The 27,856-nt window shown below is 36.8% G+C and overlaps 1 protein-coding gene across 1 annotated transcript; it reads left to right on the top strand.

The window, feature by feature from the left end:
- The first annotated feature begins 22 nt into the window (after nt 1–22).
- On the top strand, nt 23–27,542 carry SNAPC1 (small nuclear RNA activating complex polypeptide 1). The gene is made up of 10 exons (XM_068965505.1): nt 23–150; nt 3,090–3,249; nt 3,414–3,554; nt 4,543–4,647; nt 9,110–9,268; nt 10,774–10,842; nt 11,816–11,878; nt 15,404–15,548; nt 23,371–23,469; nt 26,024–27,542. The coding sequence occupies exons 1-10, from the start codon at nt 23–25 to the stop codon at nt 26,068–26,070; spliced, it is 1,116 nt and encodes a 371-aa protein (XP_068821606.1). The 3' UTR covers nt 26,071–27,542.
- Nucleotides 27,543–27,856: the final 314 nt, after the last annotated feature.

Raw genomic sequence — 27,856 nt, 5'->3', positions numbered from 1 at the left:
TTGGCGTGCTTGCTTTGCAGACATGGGGGCGCCTTCAGGCTTGAAGGACGACTGCGAGGCACTGCTCAGCCGCTTCCAGGAGATGGATAGCGTGCGCTTCGAGGACTTCACTGAGCTCTGGAGAAGTATGAAGTTCGGAACCATCTTCTGGTGGGTGTTTCTTGTCCCGCCTATCTCTGTGCTCAGGGGCTGCGTAACAAGTTTCTTCCATCCCTTTCGCTTTGCGGCACCTGGGAAGGGCTGAGGAAAGTGGCAGTCTGAACACTGCCTTCGTCTCTCCTGGGCCGTCATCTGCGCTTGGCAACGCGTTTTCCCTGCGCGATTTCGTTGGCTTGGGTTTCATCCATTTTGCGGCTTCCTCCCAGATACGTATAGCTCTCCCTGGCCGCCCTTCTGAACTCTTCTACCTCCACTACCTCACCCTGACCTAGATCACCGTCGCGTGCCCTCCCTCTAGTCTTGTTTTCTTAGAACTGCATGTTTAAAAGCAAACACAGAAGCAAAGACAAAACCCTGCATGATTGAATTCATTTTTCATACAACTGCTGAACTTGTAAAGTGCAGATTTGATCTTGTCACGGCCTATCATACCACCCTTAAATGGTTTCCGTTGCCTCTGAGTACAGCTCGAATTCCCTAACAAGGTTGGCAAGACCCTTCGACTGGCCTTTGCCCAGCGTTGCAGCTTCATCTACCAGCCCAGTTTATGGCTCTCTACATGCGTGTCCTCAGTCTGGACCTTTACCCCGACTGCTTTTGCCTGGCCTACGTTATTCTTCATTCAGGGTTTAGCTCTTGTGACAGTTCCTCAGGGAAACATTCTTTAGCCCTTCTGGACTAAATAAGGTGTTCATGCTCTTTTTCTTGTAGCACTTTGTGCTTATTTTATCTCTTGACTTAATCACATTTTAACTGTGTAGTTCAGAAGGCAGTATAGAGTAGTGGTGAGAAGCATGGATTATGGAGCCCCACTCCCTGAATGTGGTCAGAGTCCTCTACTGACTGTGATAATAAGTGCACTCTAAGTGCTCAAGAAATATTCCTTATTATTACTTTAAATTTTCTACTAGACTTAGCTCTGTGAGGACAGTAACTGGATGGATTTAGTATTCCATTAGAATAATATTTAAAATATTTAAAAGGCTAAATTAATAAAATGAATGAGTCCTTGTGACTATAACTCTTATGTTCTGCCGAATAAAATGTGAACATTCTCTTTTTTCTCCTTGTTGATGTAAAATAAGTACCTGAGTAGTTTGTCCATTGCAGGGGATGGAGAATGGAGAACCGTTTGTTGTACAATTAATGAAAGGAGAGGAACTCTTTTTTTTTTTTTTTTTTTACTGGTACTAAATGTAATGCATTTATAGCTGTATATAATCCAAAGAACAACTCTGAGATCAGTAATTATCCTTGTTTTATAGCTGAGGAAATTAAGATTTTATAAGGTTAAGTAATTTTTCCATGATCACACCACTAATAGGTGGTATAGCAGGTACTGAAACCAGTTTGTCTTACTGTTTCTGAAACCCATGATTTTTTTCACTGTAGCCCTCTTGGGAAAAGTGGTGGTTTAGAAAAATTTTGCTATGGTTGCCCCAACTTCTAATTTAATGAAGAAGGAACTAAAATGAGAAAACAAGTAGAGATTATTTAAGGAGTGGTGGATTTTCTTTAGAAATTGCTTTGGTTGCCAGTACTGAAATAGGTATTTTTCATTCTTGTAGTATATTTATTACGTAGAGAGCCCAGGCTTTGGAATATAGTGGGGTCTCCTTTGTTATCCTGCTGTTTACATTGGTGAACTTTTCCCCTGCAGAATTGAGAGGAGGAGGAGGAGGAGGGTTACATTGTGCTGTGGTTCTCCAACTCTTTCATCCAAATGTCTCAAGAACAGATTAGGACTCCCTAAAACTACTGGGGAAAAACTCTATTATATATTAATATGCACATATATTTTTTAATTGAAGTATAGTTGAGTTGAATTGATTCCTTTGAACTGTGGTGTTGGAGAAGACTTGAGAGTCCCTTGGACTGCAAGGAGATCCAACCAGTCCATCCTAAAGAAAATCAGTCCTGAATGTTCACTGGGAGGACTGATGCTGAAGCTGAAACTCCAATGCTTTGGCCACCTGATGCAAAGAACTGACTAATTGGAAAAGACCCTGATGCTGGGAAAGATTGAAGGCAGGAGGAGAAGGGGACAACAGAGGATGAGATGGTTGAGTGGCATCACCAACTCGATGGACATGAGCTTGAGCAAGCTCCAGGAGTTGGTGATGGACAGGGAAGCCTGACGTGCTGCAGTCCATTGGGTCACAAAGAATCGGACATGACTGAGTGACTGAACTGACTGACTGATAGTTGAGTTACAGTCTGTTAGTTTCAGATGTGCAGTGTAGTGATTCCACAGTCAAATGCATGACAAGTGATCAACCACAAGTTCAGTGACCATCTGTCATCATACAAAATTATTGAAGTATTATTTTTATTGACGTTATTCCTTATGCTGTATATTATATCCAGTGACTTACTTGTTTTATAACTGGAAGTTTGTATCTTTTAATCCCCTTCACCTATTTTGCCCATCCGTCTATCCTCTTCCCCTCTGACATCCATCACCCTGCTCTCTGTTTATATGTTTCTGTTTTGTTTGTTTCTTTTAAGATTCCACACGTAAGTGAGATTATGCATAACTTATCTTTGTCTGACTTATTTCACTTGGCATAATACCCTCTAGGTGAATCCATTTTGTAAAAATGCACCTGATCTTTGTATTTTATTCTGTAATATTACCATGGTTATTTTAACATTTACATATTTAAAATTCTTAAACCAGTAGTTAGTTGTAACGCTACTCCTTTTGCTTCCAATTCAGCAGTAAAGTTGATGCTTTTCGAAGATGCGTCAAGAGTATCTAGGGCCTCACTGTAAGAAGCACAGCCGAAAATCAGGTCTTTATCCTTGAATCAGGAAAGGATGAGGTGTGGAAAGCGTGTCCACTTTCTAGCAGCTGCTATTTAAACAAGTATAAACCTGTTCTGTTATTTTTTTTCACAGTCATAATACAGGTTCTCTCTGTTTTCCAGTGGTAGAATGAGAAATTTAGAAAAGAACACGTTTACAAAAGAAGCTTTGACTTTGGCTTGGCGATATTTTTTACCTCCATACACCTTCCAGATCAGAGTTGGTGCTTTGTATCTGCTATATGGATTATATAACATGCAACTGTGTCAACCAAAACAAAAGGTAATATTTGTGAGTTGTTTTCCTCCAACTGAAATATGAAACAGGTGCAATGTTTTCATAGCCAACTGATTTTAAAGAGAAATACCAGTGTTTCAAAATTATAATACAGTTGGGGAAAAAAGATTTGCATTTACTAACAATTTTTTTATTCCTCTTGTTTGCAGATTAGAGTTGCCCTGAAGGATTGGGATGAAATTTTAAAATTTCAACAAGATTTGATAAATGCACAACATTTTGATGCAGCTTATATTTTTAGGAAACTACGACTAGACAGAGCATTTCACTTTACAGCAATGCCTAAATTGGTATGTTATCTGAAAGAGATTGTTTTTCAAAATGAGAAATTCTATTTCATTGTTCATAAAATGCCTCAGTCTCCAGAAAATGGAAAGAATATTGTATAATTTCCAATAGTTGAGAAAAGGCTTCTTGGACTTCCCTGGTGGTCCAGTGGTTAAGACTCTGTGCTTCCAATTCAGGGGGTATGTGTTCAATCCCAGGTCTTGGTCAGGGAACTAAGATCTCGACATACTATGTGGTATGGCCAAAAAAAAGAAAAGAGAAAAGATTTCCTAAAGTAGGAAAAAAATATTGGGAATTCCCTGGTGATCCGGTGGTTAGGACTTTAGGCTATCACTGCTGAGGGCCTGGGTTCATTCCCTGGTCAGGAAACTAAGATCCTACAAGCTGTGTGTCATCGCCAAAAAAAAGAAAAGAGGAAAAAAATGCTTTCTGCTTACTCTTTTTTTTTGAAAGGAAAATTCAGTCTCTCCTAATAATGCAGTGTTTCTGAATGTTGTCCATTAAGTAGATGGTTAGAAGAAGAAGTTAGATGGGTATCTGCTTTGCTTATGCCTTTATTCAGACATCAGAGAGGCTACTGAAAGAGAACTAAGGGATTTTAATGCCAGTTAGAGAAAAGTTGAAACTTCCACTAATACATATTTCTTTAGTCTTGTGACACTTTCAGATGCTAGATTGAAAGAGCATTTTAATCAAAAGATTCTAGTTCTGTCAGTTGGCAAATCTTGTAACTTCTCTGAATTTGTAAGCGTGTGGCCTGGCATCTTAAGGGTTATTTCAAAAGTTGTTTAACAGTCTTTGAAAATTTATTTTTCAGAGTAAGTAGGTACTTACTAATTATGTACTTATCTAATAAGTACATGCTTAGAGCCAGTTTTGTTTTTTTTTGGTCCATATTTACTTACAGATGATTTTTATTGCTGGCTTACTTATTTCAGTACTTAAAATATATCTTTAAAAATACCTATTTTAAAAGACATTATTATTTAGCTGTCATACAGAATGAAGAAAAAAATGCAACGAGCTGAAATTACTGAAGAATTTAAGGACCCAAATGATCGTGTTTTGAAACTTATCACTTCTGATGTATTAGAGGTAAATTTGCTTTTATGTTCTTAAAATTTTTTAAAAACTGTTTTGTTGTTAACTGTATATTGAGTTTATACCTTCATCTAGTGGATACTGAAAATTTTTCTAATTATAGAATGCTGTTACCTTCTCTCAAGTGTCAGAAATACTATACCCTAAATATATCAAAATTTCTTGTATAAATTTTGAAAGAGTGAGAAATAGATGTAAAAGACTGGACTTGGACTAAGGATATTGGGATTCAAATACTGAAACTACCATTTGTATTTGACTTTAGATATATTATGAAACAAGAATTTAGTGATTTTATTTTTTTTTAACAATATATGTTCGTTTCCTAAGTTCCTTTTTACAACGCTTGAGTAAAAACCCACTATTGAAAATAGTTTGATAAAACAAAAATTTGAAGTCAAGAAAAATGGATAAGAATTAAGAGTCTTAAAACAGCTTTTCAGTCTAATGTCTTTCAGTATTTTGAAATGTGCAGTATTCAGGAAAATCTTTTGCATTGATAAATAGTTACAGAGAGTTTTACCTGAGTGCGGAAGTTGCCCCGAGGTTAAAACAAAACCCCACTAAAGGGTTGCAGCGTTCTAATTAGTGATCCATTCCTTTTTTCTAAAGAATAGATTCCTGTGTACATAGAAAGTGTGTAGAGTGTGAGCAGGTAGGGACCTTGTTGTGTTTTTTCATTTCTTTGAGCCTTAGTTTCCTTCTCTTTAATATTATGATTGCAACCCTCATTTCATCCACTTGTAAGAGTTGAGACTAGGTTATTCCTGAAGAGTGCTGAGTGTGGCCTATGGCACATAGTAGACGCTTAGTAAATGTTACTACTTCCCTCCTCAACCCTGTTCAGTCTTTTCCTATGTAAGGAGTGGAAAGGGGGTCGGATCTGTGATTTGCTCAACTGTTTCTCTGTGTCCTAGATGCCACCATGTGCTCATAGCTTCAGCTGTCAGGTTGATTGGTTTTGCAAAGCACTCTGGGTCTGCTCTATATACCATTGAGCAAGAATTGTTAATCAGGGGTCCATGAATAGTCTTGAGAAGGTCCATGGATCCTTTACCCCCTCTAAATTGTATATAAATTTTTCATATGTATGGACACTTGGTGAGAGGTAGTCTATCCTCAGATTGACAAAGGTGTTCATCTGCCCAGAATGTTAAGAATTACACAGAAGGAAATTATTTATTAAGTATCTAAAGACTGGATGTGGTATAGTGCAGGAGCTATACAAGATGTTTTCTGTATATTATGAACATTTTACTCCTCAACAACATTCCTGCAAAACAAGTGCTTTAAACAAATTTTAGTTAATTTTTTTTTTTTTTTAACAGAAGATGTTTTATCCCTGATTAAAAGTTGAGGAAACTAAGGCACGGAGACATTAAGTTAGGAAGCAATGGAGCTAAGGTTCTGTAGCAGTGCCTGTTGGACAGCAAAGACCTTGTCTGAGCTGGGACTGGGGTTGGAAAGGTATCATTTACAGATATCTAGTGAAGTATGACAAGAATTAAGATCTTTGCCCTCTAGCAGCTGAGCAGGAAAGAAATGGGAGAAGATCATTTATAAAATAAAGATAGGAAAAAAACTTTGCATAATAGAGAGAATTTGTGTTTTATCTTTTGGGGAGAGGGGAATCATTTAAAAGTTTTAGAGATTGGTGAAAATTAGAATATATATTTAGGTTTGGGGTAAGGAGCCATTAGAAGGAGATTTTGTGTAGAAAAGGAGCTATGAGGTCCCTTCTGTGGAGGAGGTGGTGGGTTGGTGACCAAGAGCCCAGTGGAGAGATTCCTTTGGGTTGGAGAAGGTACTTCTTCCTTGGAAACGTGAGGGAAGGAAGTGGAAATGGACTCATAATTGTGAAGAAGAGAAGCAGAAAGCAAACAGACCCAGTAGCCTTAACTTTAAGAGAGGGCTTCCTGCTGGAACCAAGAATTAGAAAGTTTGAAGTAGCATGAAGAATGAAAGATTTGGGGATACCAGAAAGGATTTGCTAAGAAGTACTGATGTGAATTATAAAGAGAGAGGCAGAGGTTGTTTGTGAACAGCAAGATGTTGTTCTTATTAGTATTCTCTTAATGAAAAACAGATGATTTGAACCCAGTTAGCTGTAATGTTCGATTGTTGACTAATTTGGTGGTAGAGCCTTAAATTTTTTCAATATGCCTTCTTAAACTTTTTTTTTTTAATTCATTTGAAGCTCTTTAAAGGTTCCTCTGTTAAATAATTGTATATGTGAGCAAGCAGATAATGGGAAGTTTTAGAGAACAGAGCTGGAGTGATGCATGAAACCACATTCTTTTGTGATTGGAGAGGAGGGTCAGAAGGGCCAGGCTGTGAAATGCCTTTTCGTGGAAGCTTCTGGGAATGGAGAAGACTGAAGCCATCCTGACTCTATCTAGCATTTTTTGGCTTGCCACAGATCTGCTTTGAAGGCCTGTTCCTTCTGTACTTGTGTTGGCTCTGTTTTTCCTGTTCTGCATAGTCTATTACCCATTTTCACTGATAATCCATAAATTGAATACTTTCTATTTTCTTTATCCTCCTGCAAATGTAAGTCTTCATGTCAGCATATTTGAATTCTGATTATGATTCTGCCACTCAGTTATCTTTCATGATTAAGGAGGTTTAATAAAACAAGAGAATAGAATATTGAATCAAAATAGCTGATTTTTAAAAAAATTCAGGTATAATTGATATATAATATTGTCTTAGTTTCAGGTATATAACATAATGATTCAATATTTATGTATATTGTCAAATAATCACCACAGTAAGTTTAGTTAACATCCATCACCATACATAATTACAGTTTTTTAAAGCATCTGATTAATTCCAACACTGTTACTTAAATATGCCCTTTAGCAAGTCATTTCACTTTTGAATCTATTTTCTTCATTTATAAAATTATAATAATGGCATTACATGTTGAGTATTCACTGTGTGCCAGGAACTCTGCTGAAGGTTTTTTGTATGTTTTTTCACTAATTATCATAATAGTCCTGCAGAGGAGGTAGTGTTTTCCCAGTTTTAAAAGCAAGGAAACAGGCTTAGAGAAGTTAAGTAATTTGCATATCATAAGGTACAGACACTGGATTTGAATGTCCAAGTGTTTAAAGCTCCAAAGCCCTACACTGACTTTTATTTCTTAATCCTTTGATTTTGTGTAGTGTTTTACATTTACAGAATACTTTCAGTTGTATAAGCTCACTTAATACATCTGCATTGTGTTTGTCCAAACGTGGAACATGATTGCGACTGAGGGATTTGTTCAAGGTCACAATCTAGCAAGTGACAGGTCTCAGGCCCCAAGCTAGTTGTCTTTGTTCTGTATTGTAGTGCATGTAACATAATGGGAACATTATTTCCAGTGTACCATGTAAAATGTTAGGGGCTCCCCATGTCAGGACACTGTTCCTCATTGAAGATCCCGCATATGTAAGCACTCAGCACTCCTCAGCATTTTTGAATTCCTTGAACAGATGTTGATCAAGTCCATAAAAATCTAGAAATGCATTGACTAGCCTGTCTTGGGATTGACTCAGGTGATGTGGTAACAGTCGGTGAGCGATAGTTCTCTGCTGGTCTTGGAGCCGAGTGTCAGTGCTGGTTTTATGTGATTCTTAAGTCTGCCTGCCATAGGCTGTCTTTCTGTTTACCCTGTAAATCTGCCCATTTGTCTGGAGGTTTCTTGAGTAGGAAGGTCTAATAATTATGCCTCAAATGGTGTCATAAGTCACTATTTCATTTAGTCTTGAATCTTATCACTGAAGTAATGAAGAAGCTTATGGAGATAGACGCAAGAGCTTTGAGATTTCTGAAATCACATCTCTGTGGAGGATTGGGTGAGAGTCATGAGATACGAATTCCCAGCTGAATATAAAGAATTGTGTAAATATCCTTTATGTGACAATATGAAATAAAAATGTGATCTTAATTGTTCAGTTCAGTTCATTTCGGTCGTTCAGTCGTGTCCAACTCTTTGCGACCCCATGAATGGCAGCATACCAGGCCTCCCTGTCCATCACCAACTCCTGGAGTTCACTCAGACTCGCATCCATCGAGTCCATGATGCCATCCAGCCATCTCATCCTCGGTCGTCCCCTTCTCCTGCCCCCGATCCCTCCCAGCATCAGAGGGGTAATATTTAAAGATATGCTCTACTACAAATAAGTTTTGTTACATCCAGGAACGCAATCCTGTATTAATTAGACTTTCCCCATCATCTCTCCATATATTGTATATCAATTAATGTTTATTGAGTTGAATTCAGTGATTCCGTATTTCTGGAAAGCAGACTTTTCATTAATAATGTACTGGTTTGCATAGTTACATTATTTTTAATATACAGTAATAAGTTATTCCTTCTCAACTCTGTCACTTTGGAAGGTGATTTTGTTTTGTTTTGGTGCATTTCTCCTCAAAACCTGAATTAAAGGACTCATCTTTCCACTTGTAGGAAATGATGAACGTTCATGACCATTATCAGAGAATGAAACATGTAATTTCAGCTGACAAATCCAATCCGGAAAAATCCATCAACTTGATAAAAGATGATTTTTTTGAGAATATTAAGAACATAGTTTTAGAGCATCAGCAGTGGCACAAAGACAGAAAGGTTTGTAACTGTCTGATATATCACTTTTGCATTTGCATCGTACATGACTGGCTGGACATGGGTGAGGGTATTGAGAGGCAGCCTCGTTTAGTGGCTACCTCCTGTGGAACGAAGATCTGGGGGGCTTAATTTCTTCAGTTTCAGCTTTACCAGTTATTAGCTAGGTGATGTTATTTAACCTTACGAATGGGTTTTATGTGTAATAATATATTATTATATAATTATAATTGCAACTATATAATATATAGTTAATATCCATTTAATATATATGTACACACTATGTAGTATACATAATTATAGGGAAATAAATAATCTTGGTGTACCGTGGATTTAGTACAATCTTTATAATTTAGCATTTTCTGGAGGTTGCACACAGGCCGTTTTTAAGCCAAATCCTACACATAACTTTTTTCTTTCTTTACATAGCATTGTTCCTAATGTTTTAAAAACTTGAACTAATTACCAACATTTAAATATTTGTGGTCTTAAGATTCCAGACATCTGACTTCTCTTAAAGGTGAGAGGTTTGGTTATACCAGTCCTGCTTTGCTGCATGGCAGCAGACAGCTAGACTTCATGGTGGCTTCTCCCGTTGTGACAGAGCGCATGCCCTCTGTTCACCAATGCTCTACCTGCCTTGGTTTAACTGTTTACAAATCTCATCAATGCATATCTTCCATTTAATTTTCTGACCCAAATGCTAATGCTAGAGCTGCCCATATTCCATGTTAGTCTTTTCAGCTAGAGAAACTTTAACTCTGGAAATCTGAAGGCCAGCCTTGCTAAATTTCCCTTTGAAACCACTACTGTATCTAATTTTACTAAATACTTACAGGAAAAGGATAAAAGAAAAAAACAAGTAATTTCTTATTACTTACTGTGTTTGATAATGTGTTAATGTTTTCACAAATGCTAGAAAGGCATTTTTATGTGTTATCTTTCATCATTATGTGTTATATATCAGAGAGATTTGTTGCTACTTTTGGCTTATATAAAGGATAATGGCTCAAAACTCAATTTTATAAAAGATGAACAAGGAAAGTGATGAGATGACAGCCTTGGGAAGAAAGAAATAATCTGCCTCCTCTATGGACATTTATTTTAATATTTGACTACTTTAAGTGCTACACATGGGTTGCACAGATGACCTAGGCACTTATGTAAACATATTTTGAAGCACTCTCTTAATAGCTCATTTTGATGATCATGACTAAGACCTTTGAAAACCTGAAGGAAATGAGAATAAACCAGTTTTCTCACTACCACATAAATCTTTATATTATCTTTCATTAGTTAGGATTAATTTTTATTGATTTTGTAATTCTAATGAAACCTAACCATGATCTTAATGTCTGGTGGTGAGCCATGTTTCAATACTTGTGAAATATTCTTTTAGTTTTTCAGTAATTAAGTAAATGATTTCCATTGTTCTGAAAATAATTTTCAGTTAATTTTTAGTTGGTTTGAATTGTAAATGTGTAAATATAACTTACTTTATCTTTTAGAAACCACCTTTAAAACTGAAAGTTAAAGGAGGAGAAGAAAAGAGTGAGAGAAATTCACAACAATCAGAGGTCAGAAAAATTCATTATATGATTGCTTACAGGGCAGAGGTTTGGTTAGCTTCATTTTATGTGTGGCTGTGATTCTGTGTATTGACCATAACATCCTGTGGTCAATATTACAATATTAATACATACATTTGAAAATTCTGAAGGCAGTGGCAACCCACTCCAGTACTCTTGGCTGGAAAATCCCATGGACGGAGAATCCTGGTGGGCTGCAGTCCATGGGGTCGCTAAGAGTCGGACATGACTGAGCGACTTCACTTTTCACTTTCATGCATTGGAGAAGAAAATGGCAACTCACTCCACTGTTCTTGCCTGGAGAATCCCAGGGACGGGGGAGCCTGGTGGGCTGCCGTCTATGGGGTCGCACAGAGTTGAACATGACTGAAGCAACTTAGCAGCAGACTGCTCTTTACTGGAAACCTTGTGAAAGACGGCATCAGGCATAGACTAGGCATGAGAATGTTCCCCGTTTTCAGCGGGAAAGGGGACGGATGGTGGTGGAAGGTGCCCTCAGTCCTTACAGGGGCAGAGGAAGACTGCTGTAATGCCATGTCTTTCCTCCCTGCTTGTCAGTCTTTCGCCTAGTGTATAGCTTAAGCTACTATTCACTGCTTTCTGCCTTCACAGTTTTCATCCATCTTAGTGGATGAGGCAGAGAGCCATCTTTGGGCATAGGCAAATGAAGAGGGAGTGGCAGAGTCACCAGGGCTAAGGGCTTTCATTCTTACCCTTTTTAAATCTTGAATGAAAACAATCAGTAGCCGTGGGGTTGTTTTCATGCCCCCTGTTAGAAAGTGATGCGTGTCTATATGTCTTTACTTAATATGTGTCCAGTAAATGTTAGTTTCTTTTAGCTTACTGTTTGTTTTGAATCTTATTTCTGGTAAAAAAAAAACAACAAACTTAATTATTCGTAATTTTGCTTAATGTTTGTGTGTTTTAACTTTTTCCCCTTCTGGTTTGTTTTTACTTCCAGAGATGTGAAAGGGCAGAATCATTAGCGAAAATAAAATCAAAGGCCTTTTCAGTTGTTGTTCAGGTAAGTTATTTATTTAATAAGGTACTTTAGAAATTTACTTGATGCTCTTTTAATCACATTTTTATTTTTTCATCAAGAGTAACACTTCTGCATAATTTTAATAATCTAATAATACTGTGTAGCTTCTACAGTTCAGCAGTCCTGCTCCACCACTTCCTGCCCCTGGACTTCTGATCTCAAAAGGCAGCTATCTTCACCTTTTTCTCTTTTAGTTATTTTTTTCCTGGTATTTACCTGGAATTTTGATGCCACGGTTCTTTATTAACAGTCTTCCGGCTTCTAGTATTCCTAATTATGAAAGGTTTTAGAATTTTATCTTTATCCCCAGAACTCTGGATTTTCATGATAATGTACCTTGGTCTAGGTCTTTTTTTCCACCAATGCCCTGGGCTCTTATGATTGATGTCCTTTTGATCTGATAGCCTTCAGTTCTGACAGATTTCTCTATAAATGCTTCTCTGATCGAATTCTTTGCTGCAGTTTTGCTTTTTTTATTTTCTGGAACTTTTGTTTTCTTCTTTGTTTTTATCTATTTTTCAGAGAGCTTTCTTTATCTTCTGAACTATTATAATGGTTTTTTTTTATTTCTGCTGACATTTTTTCATTACTAAGATTTTTTTTCTTTTCCCTGAATCTGTTATTAATTAAAAAATGGATTTCTTATTTTGTTCCCCCCCCCGGGTACAATATGTTTATCTGTTTGAGGATGTTAATTACAGTTTTTTGAAGTTTCTTCCTTTTCCCCCAGAGTTCTTATTTTTGTTTATTCTGTTCTCTGTCTTTCATTTTGGTGACTTTTTGCAAACGTTTGAAGATCTTGAGATCATGTTTAAGAGTGGTCATATAGAGATACCCTGGTAGCTCAGTCAGTAAAGAAACTGCCTGCAGGTGTAAGAGACCTGGGTTCAACCCCTGGGTCAGGAAAATCCCCTGGAGAAGGAAATGGCAACCCACTCCAGTATTCTTGCCTGGAAAGCCCCATGGACAGAGGAGCCTGGTGGGTTACAGTCCATGGAGTTGCACGAGTCGGACATAACTTAGTGACTAAACCACCATATAGAGATATATAGCCTTTTAGCTATATATAGCCTTAGTACCATATAGCCTTTAGCACCATATAGCCTTTTAGCCTCCATGTTTTTCTTAGATCTAGCCATTTTTATCAGAGAGCAAGCTGAGGGAGGAACGTAGTAAATAAGCCCAGCTGGCAGTGTTTTGGGTGCCCACAGAGAATCCACTGACAAGCTCACCATTCATTCCTTCCAGAGACTTCATTCAACACCCCTGCTTCCAGTAAGAGGCTTTACCCCTTCCTTAGCTTTTCTGGTGCCGTCAAAAGCCTTCAGCTGCTCTGGCTTAGCCTCTCTAGAGCGCTCACCTGTTTTGTACAGGAAGAGGTCAGTTGTTCAGCTTTGAGGCTGGAGAATGGGATGCTATTCCTTCTGTGGATTTTTCACATCTGTACACATTTTTTAATGACCCCAGTTCCTGATCCACTTGGACCAGCTTTCCTTGTTCACCTTTCTTCATTCTAAGTCAGCCATCACTTTTCCGCCTCCAGAGCTGTGGTGTTTTGTTTACAGCTATGTTGTTTCCTATTATCTCCCTTTTGTGAGTTCATTCATTTTTATTTCTCTCTAATTTTAGTGGGGTTTCAGGAAGGAGCACTGATAAACTTAAGTGCTTCATCTCATATTTTTTCCTGGGATTTTTTTCCTGGGTTTTTTCCATGAATCTGAAAGTGTCTTTACTCTGTGCGAAACTACTATAATTCTCTGGTGGTTAAAATAAAAAGGACTAAATGAAAAAACTGAAAGTGACTATAGATTAGTTAAGTGTTATCAATTTGCTTTACTGCAGTTTTGAATGAAAGCATCAGGACAATAAATTAATTATTCCAAATTCTTTTAAACCAGAACTAGTTCCATATTATATAGGCTAGTTGTTGCTAATTTCTTAAGATATTATGAAATACTTTTAAAATTATTAAATAATTAAATTATAATCCCCATAAATTTTTATAAGAATGCATGGTTGTGATTTTTTTAAATTATTGAGGTACAATTAACATGTAGTGCAAGGTAGCTTTTAAACTGTTGATAATACATGTACCACATAGATGACATGACTGAAAACTGTGTTAGTTAGGGCTCTGCTTAAGCAAGTAAGGGAATTTATTGACTGATGTAACTAAAAAGTCCTAGGACTCTACCTCTATTTCTCATCTCTTACATTGCTTTCACTATCTTCAAGTGCTATTCGTGACAACTCCAGCCTTCCCAGCTTTCGGTTCAGTGGAAAAGGAGAATTTTCCTTTCCAATAGTTAAACAGATTTCAAAAATTGAGTTATATCAGCTATGGCAGATCACACGCCCATCCCCTGGTGGCCTTAGGGATGTGAGGCTTATTTTGACTAGATTGGGGCCACATGACCATATGGAGAGCCAGGCATAAAGTAGTTTCACTTGAAATACGTGGTGCTAACAAAGGAAAATAAAGTGTTTTTAGAAGAAAAGGAGAATAGGTTGTTAGCTGGGGAAAATATACTTGTCCTTTTTACCTCCACTTCCAGCCATGCATCTATAACTGTTAAACCCAGTAAGGAAATTTTAACCCAGTTTGAATAGATGATGATGACAGCTGCAGGGACCTCTTCCTGTTATAAAAGGGTATATACACTTGTGACAAATAAGCAAGTATCATGGTAAAGTACTTTATGACAAGTATTTCTGTAAATTTTTCCTGATCTTTATCTATCTGTTTTGTCGTTCCCTAAATGACCTGTTGTTCAGTTGCCCAGTCATGTCCAACTCTTTGCAACCACGTGGACTGCAGCACCTCAAACTTCCCTGTCCCTCACCATCTCCTAGAGTTTGCCCAAGTTCATGTTCATTGCATCGGTGATGCCCTCCAGCCATCTCATCCTCTGATGCTCTCTTTTCCTTCTGCCCTCACTATTTCCCAGCATCAGGGACTTTTCCAGTGAGTCATCTGTTCACATCAGATGACCTCATCTGTTCACATCAGATGACCACAGGACTGGAGCTTCAGCTTCATCATCAGTCCTTCTGGTGAATATTCAGGGTTGATCTCCATTAAGATTGACTGGTTTGATCTCCTTGCTGTCCAGGGGATTCTCAGGAGTCTTCTCCAGCACCACAGTTCAAAGACATCAATTCTTTAGTGTTCTGCCTTCTTTATGGTCCAGCTCTCACAGCCATACATGACCACTGGGAAGACCATAGCCCTGACTATACCGACCTTTGTCAGCAGAGTAATGTCTCTGCTTTCAACACACTGTCTAGTTCTGTTATCACTTTCCTGCCAAGAAGCAGTCGTCTTCTGATTTCGTGGCCGCCGTCACCGTCCACAATGACTTGGAATCCAGAAAGAGGGAGTCTGTCACTCCTTCCACTTTTTCCCCGTCTATTTGCCATGCAGTAATGTTTTGCCATTCCCTAAATGACATATTGTTGGATTCATTTTGTGATTCATTGTGATTAATTAGATATCTACCTGTTTAGGCATCGAAGTCAAGAAGGCACCGTCAGGTCAAAGTTGACTTTTCTGATTCTGAATCCGGCCAAGTACAAACAAAAACAACTAGGAAAAGAAGAAACAAAGAAACGTTGAAACCAGCAGGAAGGAAAGTGTCTTCCAGAGACAGAGGTACCTCTTGAGAACCTTAAAAAGGGAAAACGGAAAAAAAAAAAAAAAGGGAAAATGGGTCTTAGGTACTGTCTTCCCTCACCATATTTTCTTTATTAAAAAGCATTAGATACTTGTTTAAGAACCTTGTGAGATTAATATTAAAAATAAATTATCTTAGATTCTTGGAATCTTACTACTGAAAGGGATCCTAGAAGTCATAAAATTGGTCGTTGCATAGATGATAAAAATTTAGGCCCATACAGATTAAATGACTTGTCCAAGTGATATGGTTAGTTATAGAATCAGTTTAGAATTATCCATATTATACTTCATTAGTACTTTTTGTGTGTGAATCAAACTTACATGTAGAATAAGTTATGATAAGTAGCATAGTCTGTAAACCATATTTTCCATTAGCTGTACTAAGCTGTACCTGCTTTTCTTTTGAAATAGTTTATCTATAAAGTTAACTTTGCTGTTTGGTTTTTAGAAACGTGAATTCGTGTACTCAAGTAGTTTAATTTTTAAGCACTGTACAAATATATTCACCATACATGAAGTTGGAATCTGATTAGCAGGCTCAAGGGAAAAAAAGTATTAGAAACATACTAAATATTTAGTGCCTGATATAAGAAGCACACAGAAAGCCACTGCAGCAGTATATGAAGATATGTTAATAGCCTTTTAGCATGTTTTTTTCCTGTATTGAGATAATAGAGGGAGAATTAAAATTTAGTTCCTTTAATATAGGCTAGGTTTGATAAGTTCCATCAATTAATGCATGAAGTACTTAGAGAATTCAGAGGCGGAGATACTACATTTGTTAAGGATAATTAAGACTTCCGAAGGAGAATTTTTTTTTAGTTTTCTTTACAGGACTAGCATGTATTGTAAAGAAAGCTGTTAGGCCAGTCTCATAAGTATTAATGAAAAAATTCTAAGTTATATGTATCAAAAGAATCTCAGATACAGAGACAGCAAAAGAGACACAGATGTATAGAACAGACTTTTGGACTCTGTGGGAGAGGGAGAGGGTGGGATGATTTGGGAGAATGGCATTGAAACATATATATAAAGAAAAAGAACAGCTTGACTGTATACGTTCATTCTGTGATGCAGGGATGGTGCAGTTAGGAATCTATCAATATGATTTGCTGTGTAAATAGGTTAAAGGGGAAAATGTGAATTCATTTTAATAGTTACCCAAGAAAACATTTGATTAAATCTAGCATCCATTCTTGATTTTAAAAAATGTTCTCTAGCTGTTGGGAGTCAACAGACTTTCTGTAAAGGGCCAGACCGTAAATATTTTAGAGCTAAGTGGAACTTGCATACATTTTTTGTGGGAATTCAGAATGGTATAGTCACTCTGGAAGACTGGCAGTTTCTCATAAAGTTAAACATATACTGACCATACAGCAATCCCACTCCTTGATATTTACCCAAGAGAAATACATTCACACAAAAATTTGTATATGTAAGTTTATAGCAGTTTCATTCAGATTACAAAAGATTGCAGTCAGCCTAAATGTTTTCAGCTGGACATTATGTAAACAAATGTGATATGCCGTACAGTTGAATACTACTCAGGAATAAAAGAACTATTGATATATCTAATAACACAGATAAATCTCAGTGTACTGTGCTAAGTGAAAGAAGTGAGACGCAAGAAAAGCTATATACAATATGGCTCCATTTATAAGATATTCTGGAAAAGGTGAATCTACAGGGACATAAAAACGATTGTTGATTCCTTGGAAGTGGGGGTGGAGAGAAGTGATGACTGCAAAAGGGCACGAAGGAAATTTTTGGTGTGTTGATCTGTTCTGTAGTTTGATTGCAGTGGTGCTTGCATGACCGTGTTTATCTAAACTCCTAGATCTGTACTACCTTAAAAATGGTGAATTTTATTATGTACTAATTCAAATCAAAGCAGAGGACATGAGGTAAAGATGGATTCGTTTGAGTATACTTAACTTTTGGTAGATTTGATTGCTTTTTGTAAGGTATCAGCAAAGATACTTAGTTTTGGAAGCCTGCACAGGCAGTTTTTATTAATAGTTTATCTTATTTCATTTAAGTGCAGCAGAGAGGTCAAGCTACTTTCTTAACATTGGGAAAACAATGTTTTTTTTTTTTTTTGAGCAAATGCTTGTTTATTTCAGAAAGACATATCAATTTTCAGATCAAAACAATTAGTGTCTTGGTTTTTCTTTCTCTCAATCAGCCTTCAAAGAGACCACACCAAAGGAGAGTCCATTTTAAGCAAATTAAGCTTTAGGATGCATACCTAGTAGATCTCACTGAAACCTCACCAAAATAAAATTTAAAAACAGTTTTGTACATAAGCTATTCAAGATTTCTGCAGTACTTGCTGCTGGAAAGCACAGTGAGATGGCACTTTTTAGAGACAGCAGCTTCAGACCCAGAAAAGTGGGAAGAGATAGTTAGATCAGTGGCAAAACGTAATCTTCTTTCCTTTCAGGAAAACAGTTTTTTTATGCAGTTGAAGAGCAAAGAAAGTACAGTAAAATGTACTTTAAGATCTTTAATTATAACTCAACTATTCCAGCTACTGTTGCAGCTCAGAAGGTGGTGTAAATATTTTGAAGCAGAGGTAATTTGTTATTCTTCACCTTAATAAAGATTCAAGTGCTTACTAAAAAGATTCTCTTTAATCAAAAAGTTCATTAAAGTAGAAAAGTATTTTTGATTTCTAGGGATTTGTCCAAGTGACAAAAACACACGGGACATTCATTGCAGGATTATTTGAAATGGCAAAGACCGTTAACAACTCAAATGTATAACATTGAAAAATTGGGTACATAAAAGTTTTGTCCATATAAAGGAATATTTTGCTGTTCCTAAAAAGCTGGAGAAAGTTTTCTGTATACTGACATGAAAATATGTCCAAAAAATATTGATACATTGCTTAGAGAAAACGTTTTTTTAAAGAAGAGTATGATTCATTTGTTAATAAATACATTTGTAGACACAAAGCTACTGTAATATAAAATAGATAAACAACAAGGTCCTGCTGTATAGCACAGGAAAGCATATTAATATCTCATAATAAAGTATAATAGAAAAGAACCTGAAAAAGAGTAATATGTATAATCAAGTAATCAAGGCTTCCCTGATGGCTCAGATGGTAAAGAATCTGCCTGCAATGTAGGAGACTCGGGTTTGATCCCTGGGTCAGGAGGATCCCCTAGAAAAGGGAATGGCTACCTACTCCAGTATTCTTGTTTAGAGAATTCCATGGACAGAGGAGCCTAGCAGGCTGTGTAGTCCATGGGGTCGCAAAGACTTGGACATGACTGAGCGACAGTACTACACACACACACACACACACAACACGTATAAATCACTTTTTGTATACTAGAAACTACATTGTAAGTGAACTATACTTTAATAAAAAATATGTAGACAGAAGTTTTATATATATATATACATCTTAGAAGAAAACTAGATGTATAGAACAGAGGTTAATTCTCAGGGATGGGATCGTGGAAATTTCTAAGTCCATAAATTTCCATAGTGTTTGACTTTTAGATGATAACCATGTTTAGTAATCAGGAAAAATCCAAAGATTAAAAAGCAAACAAATGTAAAATAATTCCTTAGACTAAGACAAGATTGACATGAAAAAAGGCAAGGTGGTTGGAAGTACAGGATAGGAAGTTTCCATTTTATGTGGATTGTGACTGCTGTATTGAAGAGTTACTGTTAATATAGAAAAATATGTTGAGAATTGGATTGTGACCAGGCCTGAAGTGTGGAACCAAGAAATTTGGACTTCATTTAGTAGGCAGAAGGGAGTCTTGTGAGACTGCTGAGCAAGCAAGTGATATGATCAATTTTAAGAAGATCAGTCTGGGAGTAGTGCGGTAGTTAGGTGGGAACAAACTGAAAATAGGAGCTCTAAGTAAAAGGCTGTTGAGGAGTAATGAGGATCTGGCCAGGTGGTTGTAGGAATTAGACAAGCAGACTGACAATTAGGAGACCAGTGGCTATCTACAGGTAACCACATACAGAGGCTGGTGGAGACAGATGAGACAGGGACGCTTACAGCGTCAGCAACTGGGGGAATGTCTGTGACTTTAACAGAGTAAGGATCACAGGATGAAGATTTCATTTGGGGGAAGAATTTGCCGCAATCTGCCTTTCCAGGCTCAATTCTTGTAAAGGGTGTCTAGTGCATAAATAGGTGCTCATGTATATTGATTGGATTTACCCACTTTGTATTACTTAAGCTTTAGCTATACCTGTTCACCATTCCTAGAACATAACATGCAGGCTTCTGGAAGAACATCAATTAATAGTAATGGTGTTACATGATGGTGAAGATGATAACAGCTATTGCTTATGTAACACTCTTCCTTTTTAATTTTTTTAAAATTTTAATTTTTTTTTAACACCAAAAATATTTTCTATTGGGGTATATAGCCAGTTAACAGTGTTGTGATAGTTTCAGCTGAACCGTGAAGGGACTCAGCCATGCATGTACATGTATCCATTCTCCCCCAAACTCCACCTCCCATCCAGCTTGCCACATAAAATTGAGCAGAGTTCCATGTGCTATACAATAGGTTTTTGTTGGTTATCCATTTTAAATATAGCAGTGTAACACTTATTTTCTGCTGAACTTTTTTCCCATGTCCAAGGTCACCTAACTAATATTTAGAGCTGAGACTTGAATGACAGTCTGCTTGAATCGAAGCCTGTGTTCTTAACTGCCATACTTGTTATCTCTTAGGTAATTGGAAATGTGGCTCTGGAGCTCAGATCAGACATGCACTTAAGTAATTGTCATATTCTAGCTGTATGTCCTGTAATCATATGTGTTGAGATGGAGCAATAATCTGTGAGTTATAATTGCATCCCATGTGATGAGCTTGGAGCAGAGGAAAACTATCAACCTGACACCCTCTAGGAAGTTAGTTTTGGATAACTGAGGTTAATGATTTAAATGTCAAAATTTACTTTTTAAACAGTTGATTATTCTGGTTGATATTTTTCTAAAGCATACTACGTGTATATGGTTCTTGTTTTCTACAATACACATTTATCATTTTTACATGTATTTTATTCTCCTATTTTCCTGAGCAGTGTATCCTGAACATAATTTAGTTTTCGCTTTATGATTCAGGGTTTTCATCATGAGCATATTCTTTTTACTGGATTTTGTAATATAGTAATCCTATCAGATATCTTGAGTTGATCATTAGACTGTGGCTTCGGGATGCAGGACTGTCTTTGTTTTTCTGTCACATTTGCTGTGGTAGGTGTCTTTATGTTCTCAGTGTGCAAACAGCAGTTTCTTGCCCTTTTGCTGCTGCTTTAACTAGTGGGTTTTAAGAAGGAGGTTGGCCGTTCATTTCAGGTTTATATAGAATAATTATGTTTTGGATAAAGGCCTGAGGAACATATCGTGAGCTTTTATAGTGTTTATTTAATATGTTGACTCTGAGATAAACATCCTGAAGTTTTATGTGTTCACTTCTTGGTTCCTAGCGGCATAACTGGATGAAGCATTTTATTTTGTTTTTAAGAGCTTTTGGAGAACATTGCCTTTCTTTTTTAAACTTATTCATTTAATGTAGAAATGATATCTAAAATGTGGTTAATCATCATGTGACTAGATCAAGGTTTACTTGCACAGCGGACAGTTTTAAACTCAGAAATCCTTCCCTTGACATTGTTGCATAGATTCTCTTAGGTTATAAATGTGGGTTTGAAAAAATCATTAATAGTTGATATGGATGGACATGGCACAAGATTGTTAAGAAGAGTATTAGTAATTTGGGATAGATTGTACTGATTATAGTCTTGGTTTGAATTGTGTTTAAAATGGAAGATTTTTGCTAGTTAACTTCATCTAAATGCTGGGCTGGAAGAAGCACAAGCTGGAATCAAGATTGCCGGGACAAATATCAATCACCTCAGATATGCAGATGACACCACCGTTATGGCAGAAAGGGAAGAGGAACTAAAAAGCCTCTTGATGAAAGTGAAAGAGGAGAGTGAAAAGGTTGGCTTAAAGCTCAACATTCAGAAAACTAAGATCATGGCATCCGGTCCCATCACTTCATGGGAAATAGATGGGGAAACAGTGGAAACAGTGGCAGACTTTATTTTGGGGGGCTCCAAAATCACTGCAGATGGTGATTGCAGGCATGAAATTAAAAGACACTTACTCCTTGGAAGGAAAGTTATGACCAACCTAGACAGTATATTCAAAAGGAGAGACATTACTTTGGCAACAAAGGTCCGTCTAGTCAAGGCTATGGTTTTTCCAGTGGTCAAGTATGGATGTGAAAGTTGGACTGTGAAGAAAGCTGAGTGCTGAAGAATTGATGCTTTTGAACTGTGGTGTTGGAGAAGACTCTTGAGAGTCCCTTGGACTGCAAGGAGATCCAACCAGTCCATTCTAAAGGAGACCAGTCCTGGGTGTTCATTGGAAGGACTGATGCTAAAGCTGAAACTCCAATACTTTGGCCACCTCATGCAGAGTTGACTCATTGGAAAAGACTCTGATGCTGGGAGGGATTGGGGGCAGGAGAAGGGGACGACAGAGGATGAGATGGCTGGATGGCATCACCGACTCGATGGACATGAGTTTGGGTGAACTCTGGAAGTTGGTGATGGACAGGGAGGCCTGATGTTCTGCGATTCATGGGGTTGCAAAGAGTTGGACACGACTGAGCGACTGAATTGAACTTAGAGCAATCTCTTCATTCCATAAAATCTGCATCCCATTAAGATGCCAGCATATGTGTGTTCAGAGCAGAAAGCTTAAACTCATTTTCCTTGAATTTGTTGCCTTCTCTACTGGCAGGTACTTAGTAACATATATACTCTGTGAAATACTGTATTATAAAATACTTGAATCCATATTTGATTATTCACTGTTTATTGAGGCCCTCCTCTATGCCAGGCACTTTTCTAAGTGCTGGGGATACATCAACCTAAACAAACCAGAATCTGTCCTTGTGAAGTTTACATTCTAGTGGGAAGAGGCAGGCTATAAAGAGACAAATTACTACAGATAACAGGTGGAATAAGTGTTGTGGAGAAGAATCAGGAAGTATAAGAAATAAAGAGTGACTGTGTCAAGGGGTTGCCATGACCAGAAAATGATATGCTGAATGAGACCTGATATGACAATGGTATTTGATAATTTGATGAGGATATTTCTTCCCACAACAGAAGGTTGGTATAGAAAACCTCCGATCTTAACTGTGTTTCTGAAGTTTGCACATTTTCCTTCACTGTAATGTGATCTTACAATTGTTTGTTAAATTAGTGAATAATGATCCTAAAAATAACAGATTTTGTGTGTGTGCTTGTGTATGTGAGAATTGCCTTATTTTCAGGTTGTTTTATTTAATAACGGTTCTTGGACAGCATTCTGGTGTTCAGCAACCGATACAGAATATTTGTCATTAAGTCCATATCAGTCTTAAAAACAAAAGACTGTTAATGTTAGAATTACATTTGTGATTAACTTGAAGTAACACATGATTATTCTTTGATGTCTGCAGATATAACCCATGCTGTGTGTGATAAGGATTGAATCCTATATCAGTGTTTGGCTAATTTTGTTTCTTCCCTTTTCAAGAATTAGAGGTTATTTTCAAAACATAGGTGTAAATATATTAATACTTTAAAAAATGTGTATTTTAAAATGCATATTTCTGTTCATCATTACAATTTTAGCTTTTAGTTTAAACATCTAATATGTGCTATTATAGTATTGTCATAATTTGTATAAAATTTTTCTCAAAGATTAACATTCTTTGTTTTCATATAAAATTACTTGTTTAACTATTTCCAGGTGACATGCAGAATATACATATGGAAGATAAATCTTTAAGTCTGAGTATGCCTGTGGTTACAGAAGAGGATGAGGAGAATGAAAGTTTTAGTGAAACAGGTACAGATGAAGTTTTGTCAAACTCCTTGTATACCATCAAGGTTTAGAACCCAGAAGAGCATGACAACTATGTGTTCCTGTGATGTTTTTATCTTTAGTACAGTGGAGAATTTTACCAGTAATCATACCATCAATCCTGACACTTAAAAGTAAGTGATAATACAGTAAATGGATGATATGGAGTGGCAGCGGTCAGTGGTCAGTGGAGAGGGAGTATATTGTTATTAGTAAGTGAACATCTGTAATCATGAGGGTTTCTGAAATGTATTCCTAACAAAGGGCAAAGTTCACAAAGTGAGTTACTGGATATAACTTTTTAAAAAATATTTTATTGCTAAAAATTTCTCATTTCAAATTCTAGTAAATGTAAAATTTTCACCTATGAGGTGATGATTGTAACTAAATGGTAAGTTGCACAATGTGAGTTAAAATAGCTGTACCTTTTTCTTTTCCTGTGGTTTTCATAATTTATAATATTTAAACAATAGTTTAAATAACCATCTCTAATAATAATTATAGTAACATAGAGAATAAGTCATATTTAGCTGGCTAGGCTTGATATTTGGTAATCCATCAATGATAATGAATATAATACATATCAAGAATCTGCCTAATGACTTTTCCATTTTGGTGCTGTATTCATTCAGCAAACATTTATTGAGTGCTTATTATGTTTAAAGTAGTTAGCTAGATGTGGGAATATAAAGATATACAGTACAGGAGTTTTAAGAACTGTTTTATTTTGATCACAGTGAATAAATCTGAGGAGAGTGAGTGGGTCATAGTGGGCCTAAGGTACTATTTAATGAATCAGATCAGTCCAAGCCCCAAAGAACCTTATGGCTTAGTGTGGGAAAAAAAAAAAAAAAGGCCCAGTAAGTTATGGTAAAGAGACACGGTACTATGAAACCATACGGAAGACAGACAAGAGAGTATTTGTTCCTTCAGAAGTCTGAGTGCTTCTGTGATTTGCTTGTGTCAGCATAAAACAGTTCTTTATAATCCTATATAGTCCTGTATAGTTTCAGACTATAGTTGCTTTTTAGTTTTATCCAGTAGCTTTTATTGCAAGTGAACAAACACATGTACACTTTTATGGCTACTTGGCAAGTCACATTCTAAAATCTATCAGAGTGTGAGTTTTTAAAATTTGGTTTTTATTAAATACGTAAGAATATAATTTAATAATTAACAATTTTATCATACTGATTATAAGAAACCATGGACTTCTGACTCTGACTCCCATTTCTTATTCCCTGAGACAACCACTTTTAACTCTTTCATAATTATTTTGGTATTGACCTCCATGTTTCTAAATAGCATGTTTATATTGTCACTTATTCATATTTCAGTTCTATGAATTATCTGTTGACTTTCCACACTGAGGAGGGCAAGGATTTAGTTTTCCTTAATGTAACAGGTACACAACATAATGGATATTTCTCTACACTACAAAGCGATCACCATGAGATATATATATATCTGGTTACCTCTGTCACCATGCCAAGATGTTACAGTATAATAATTTTATATATTCTTCACCTCCCAACCCAAACACATGATACTTCCTATCCCCCACCCTCCAAGTATAGTCATTATTTTAGTTACGTGAGTATTCAGCATTTATGAAACACTATTAGCAGCAGGGCCATCTAACATAATCTGTGATTCTGTCTTAATCTGAACATTTATTGTTGGCCTTAGAGAGTTAATAATTTTTTTGCCTTATTGTTTCTTTATGTACTTATCACTAATTTATCCTCAGACTATTGCTCAATGTATGAGCCTTCCCCTTGAAACACTTGGACACATTAGGCATTTTATCACTGTCATCTTTTTAAGGAGGTCTCCACCAGGTCTCAGACTTGCTGTATATACTCTTGGCCTGATGCTGCTGCTTTCCAGGAATCTGTTTTATTTTTCTTCTTAATTTTGTCTTTGTCTTTTCTCATTCCTTTTTCTGTCATCTTCTTTTAGTTTTCATTGATGGGGAATATTTCTTTCTTCTATGTCTTCCATAATTTTCATGTTTTGTATCTTACGGTTATTTGCTTTGTTTTTAATAATCAGTGACTTTAGGCTCTCGACTGTTTCTAGATGGATGCTTAACTTGGGTATTGGTCACGGCATGTGCCATGGTAGCCAAAAAGATGTATGGTGCTGTGTTTGGGGCCAGTGCTAACAGAAGGTGACTAAGATGTCAGTTGGAAAGCAGTTGACATCTCAGTCACTTTCTGTTGGCACTGGCCCAGATACTATTCCGATCTGGCATGCTGGGGCCATACTAACTATAGGGAGGGCATACCCATAGGAAACGACCTCCAAGTAGCTTATTATCAAGTAGCATTTAGGATGATTGGGATCTACATTAGTAAGTCTACAACTGCAGTGTCATTTTGAAGGGAAAAAATCATGTATATGAAAGGTTTAAGATTTCTGGTATCTTTGTTGTGAAGGTGTTCTTACTGTTATACCAACCTATTTAATTTAATGTGTATTATCAATTAAGTATTCTTTTTTAGACCTGACAGACGCCTTAATTTTTTGTCTTTAGAGTTCACTGCACCCAAGAGGAGAAGAAAACAGAGAACAAAAAGCTAGGCTTCCCACTCCAGTATCCTTGGACTTTCTTGGTAGCTCAGCTTGGTAAAGAATCCACCTGCAAAGCGGGAGACCTTGGTTCGACCCCTGGGTTGGGAAGATGCCCTAGAGAAGGGAAAGGCTGCCCACTCTAGTATTCTGGCCTGGAGAATTCCATGGACTGTATAGTCATGGGGTCGCAAAGAGTTGGACATGACTGAGCGACTTTGACCTACTCACTTACTCACATGTAAATGGTTAGTTATTTTACGATATCTAAAGTTTGGTAACAGATTTGTTTATGGTGTATATTAAATATTTTATGTATTATGTTGTAAAGTGCACTAAAGTTTTTGCTTTATTTTTTAATATTTGAGACTTACATGGTCAGTAGCTTATATGATTAATAACTTAGGAAGCTCAGTTTCTATCTCTGTAATCAATTAAGTATCCTTTGGTGCTTGTTTTAAAGCTCCCTTTGGCCTAACATGTCAGTATGTATACATGCATGTTTGTGTATGTATAGATATACCTATGTATGTGTCCATTTATGCATATAATATGATTAGTCAATACACTGGGTACAACATTTAAATACTGATTATTTCTAGTAAAACCTTTAAGAGTGATAATATATATTTCAGAACATGTCTGTGGTACAGAAAGTTGGTACTCAAAAAAATTCTGTAGCCTCGTGAATGGGCCTCTCTGTTAATTTCTCATTTGAGAGATTTAGATGGAGGTTGCTTCAGCCATACTGTTTGAATTGCTGCCAGTAGCAGGCCACCTCCATATCACGCGGCTGGCTCAGCCTGTCTTAAAGTTGATTATACTCCAGGTTGTTTTCCCATGTGGTATGTTCAGGAATTCTGCAAATGCCCTGTGAGCGAAAATAACTAATGCTAGCCCAGATAAAAATTTCATTTATTAGAATCTGTGCTATAATGTTAGCTGTGAAACAGAATTGTTTCCATTGGCTAATTTCAGATTTTTCTGATAATTGATGATGGACAGTTTCTATGATGTGTATATTGGACAGAGCTTCTAGGATTTAAATATTCTAGCATTGGGGCATGCAGAGATATGGATCCATTACCTGGCGACTCATACCAGGTTATTTGCTAGGCTTTTTCTGATCATTAAACCTTACATTGTATAACCAAAACAGTGAGTTTCCCTGTTATTTTTTAACTACAGTACTTTTAAAAGGTATCATTTCATTTGTACAATGAAAAAACTACACCTGTGGATGATAAACGCCTTGCCCACATTCACAAAGTTAGTGATGCATCTAGGATACAATATACAGGGCTCTAGCTTGTAATTTCAGAGTCAGTTTTATATAAGCCAGCACAAGTGGAAATCCAGATGGACTGAAAGCAGTAAAATCCCACTTCAGATGGCTTAAACAGTAAGGAAAATTTATTTGAAACCAGTTGAGCTTCAGTGTGGGGTGGCTCTGGGTTATATAGTGTCTCAGTGCCATGATGGCTTCATTTACCCAGGTGTGGATCTTTAGGGAAAGCTTTATATCAGTGTAGAGAACTGTTTACCTGCTGGATTCCCAGACTCCAGCAGAGGGGCAGCCTTGCAAAGCAAGCCTTTTTAGGACAATAGTCTCAGGCCTGCTCTGTTACCTCTAATGCATAGGTTCATTTCATTTTTCAGTATTTCAAACAATGTTGCATTGATCTTTGTGTGTGTATCTTGACTCACTTACATTGGTGTTTCTGCTGGATCAATCTGATCTACACATGAATTTGTTGAACACTGTGTATATATAAAATTTTGGTAATTATGCCAAATT

Source organism: Capricornis sumatraensis, chromosome 2, assembly GCF_032405125.1.
Source record: "Capricornis sumatraensis isolate serow.1 chromosome 2, serow.2, whole genome shotgun sequence".
Classification (NCBI taxonomy): domain Eukaryota; kingdom Metazoa; phylum Chordata; class Mammalia; order Artiodactyla; family Bovidae; genus Capricornis; species Capricornis sumatraensis.
This window is presented reverse-complemented; position numbering and strand designations above follow the sequence as displayed.

Bases quoted from the DNA above. Each gene is read 5' to 3' on its own strand.
- SNAPC1 (XM_068965505.1), top strand. From the start codon at position 23: ATGGGGGCGCCTTCAGGCTTGAAGGACGACTGCGAGGCACTGCTCAGC. The intron at 9,269-10,773 runs GTTTGTAACTGT...TTTATCTTTTAG, and splicing joins AGTGGCACAAAGACAGAAAG to AAACCACCTTTAAAACTGAA. The intron at 10,843-11,815 runs GTCAGAAAAATT...TTTTACTTCCAG, and splicing joins GAAATTCACAACAATCAGAG to AGATGTGAAAGGGCAGAATC.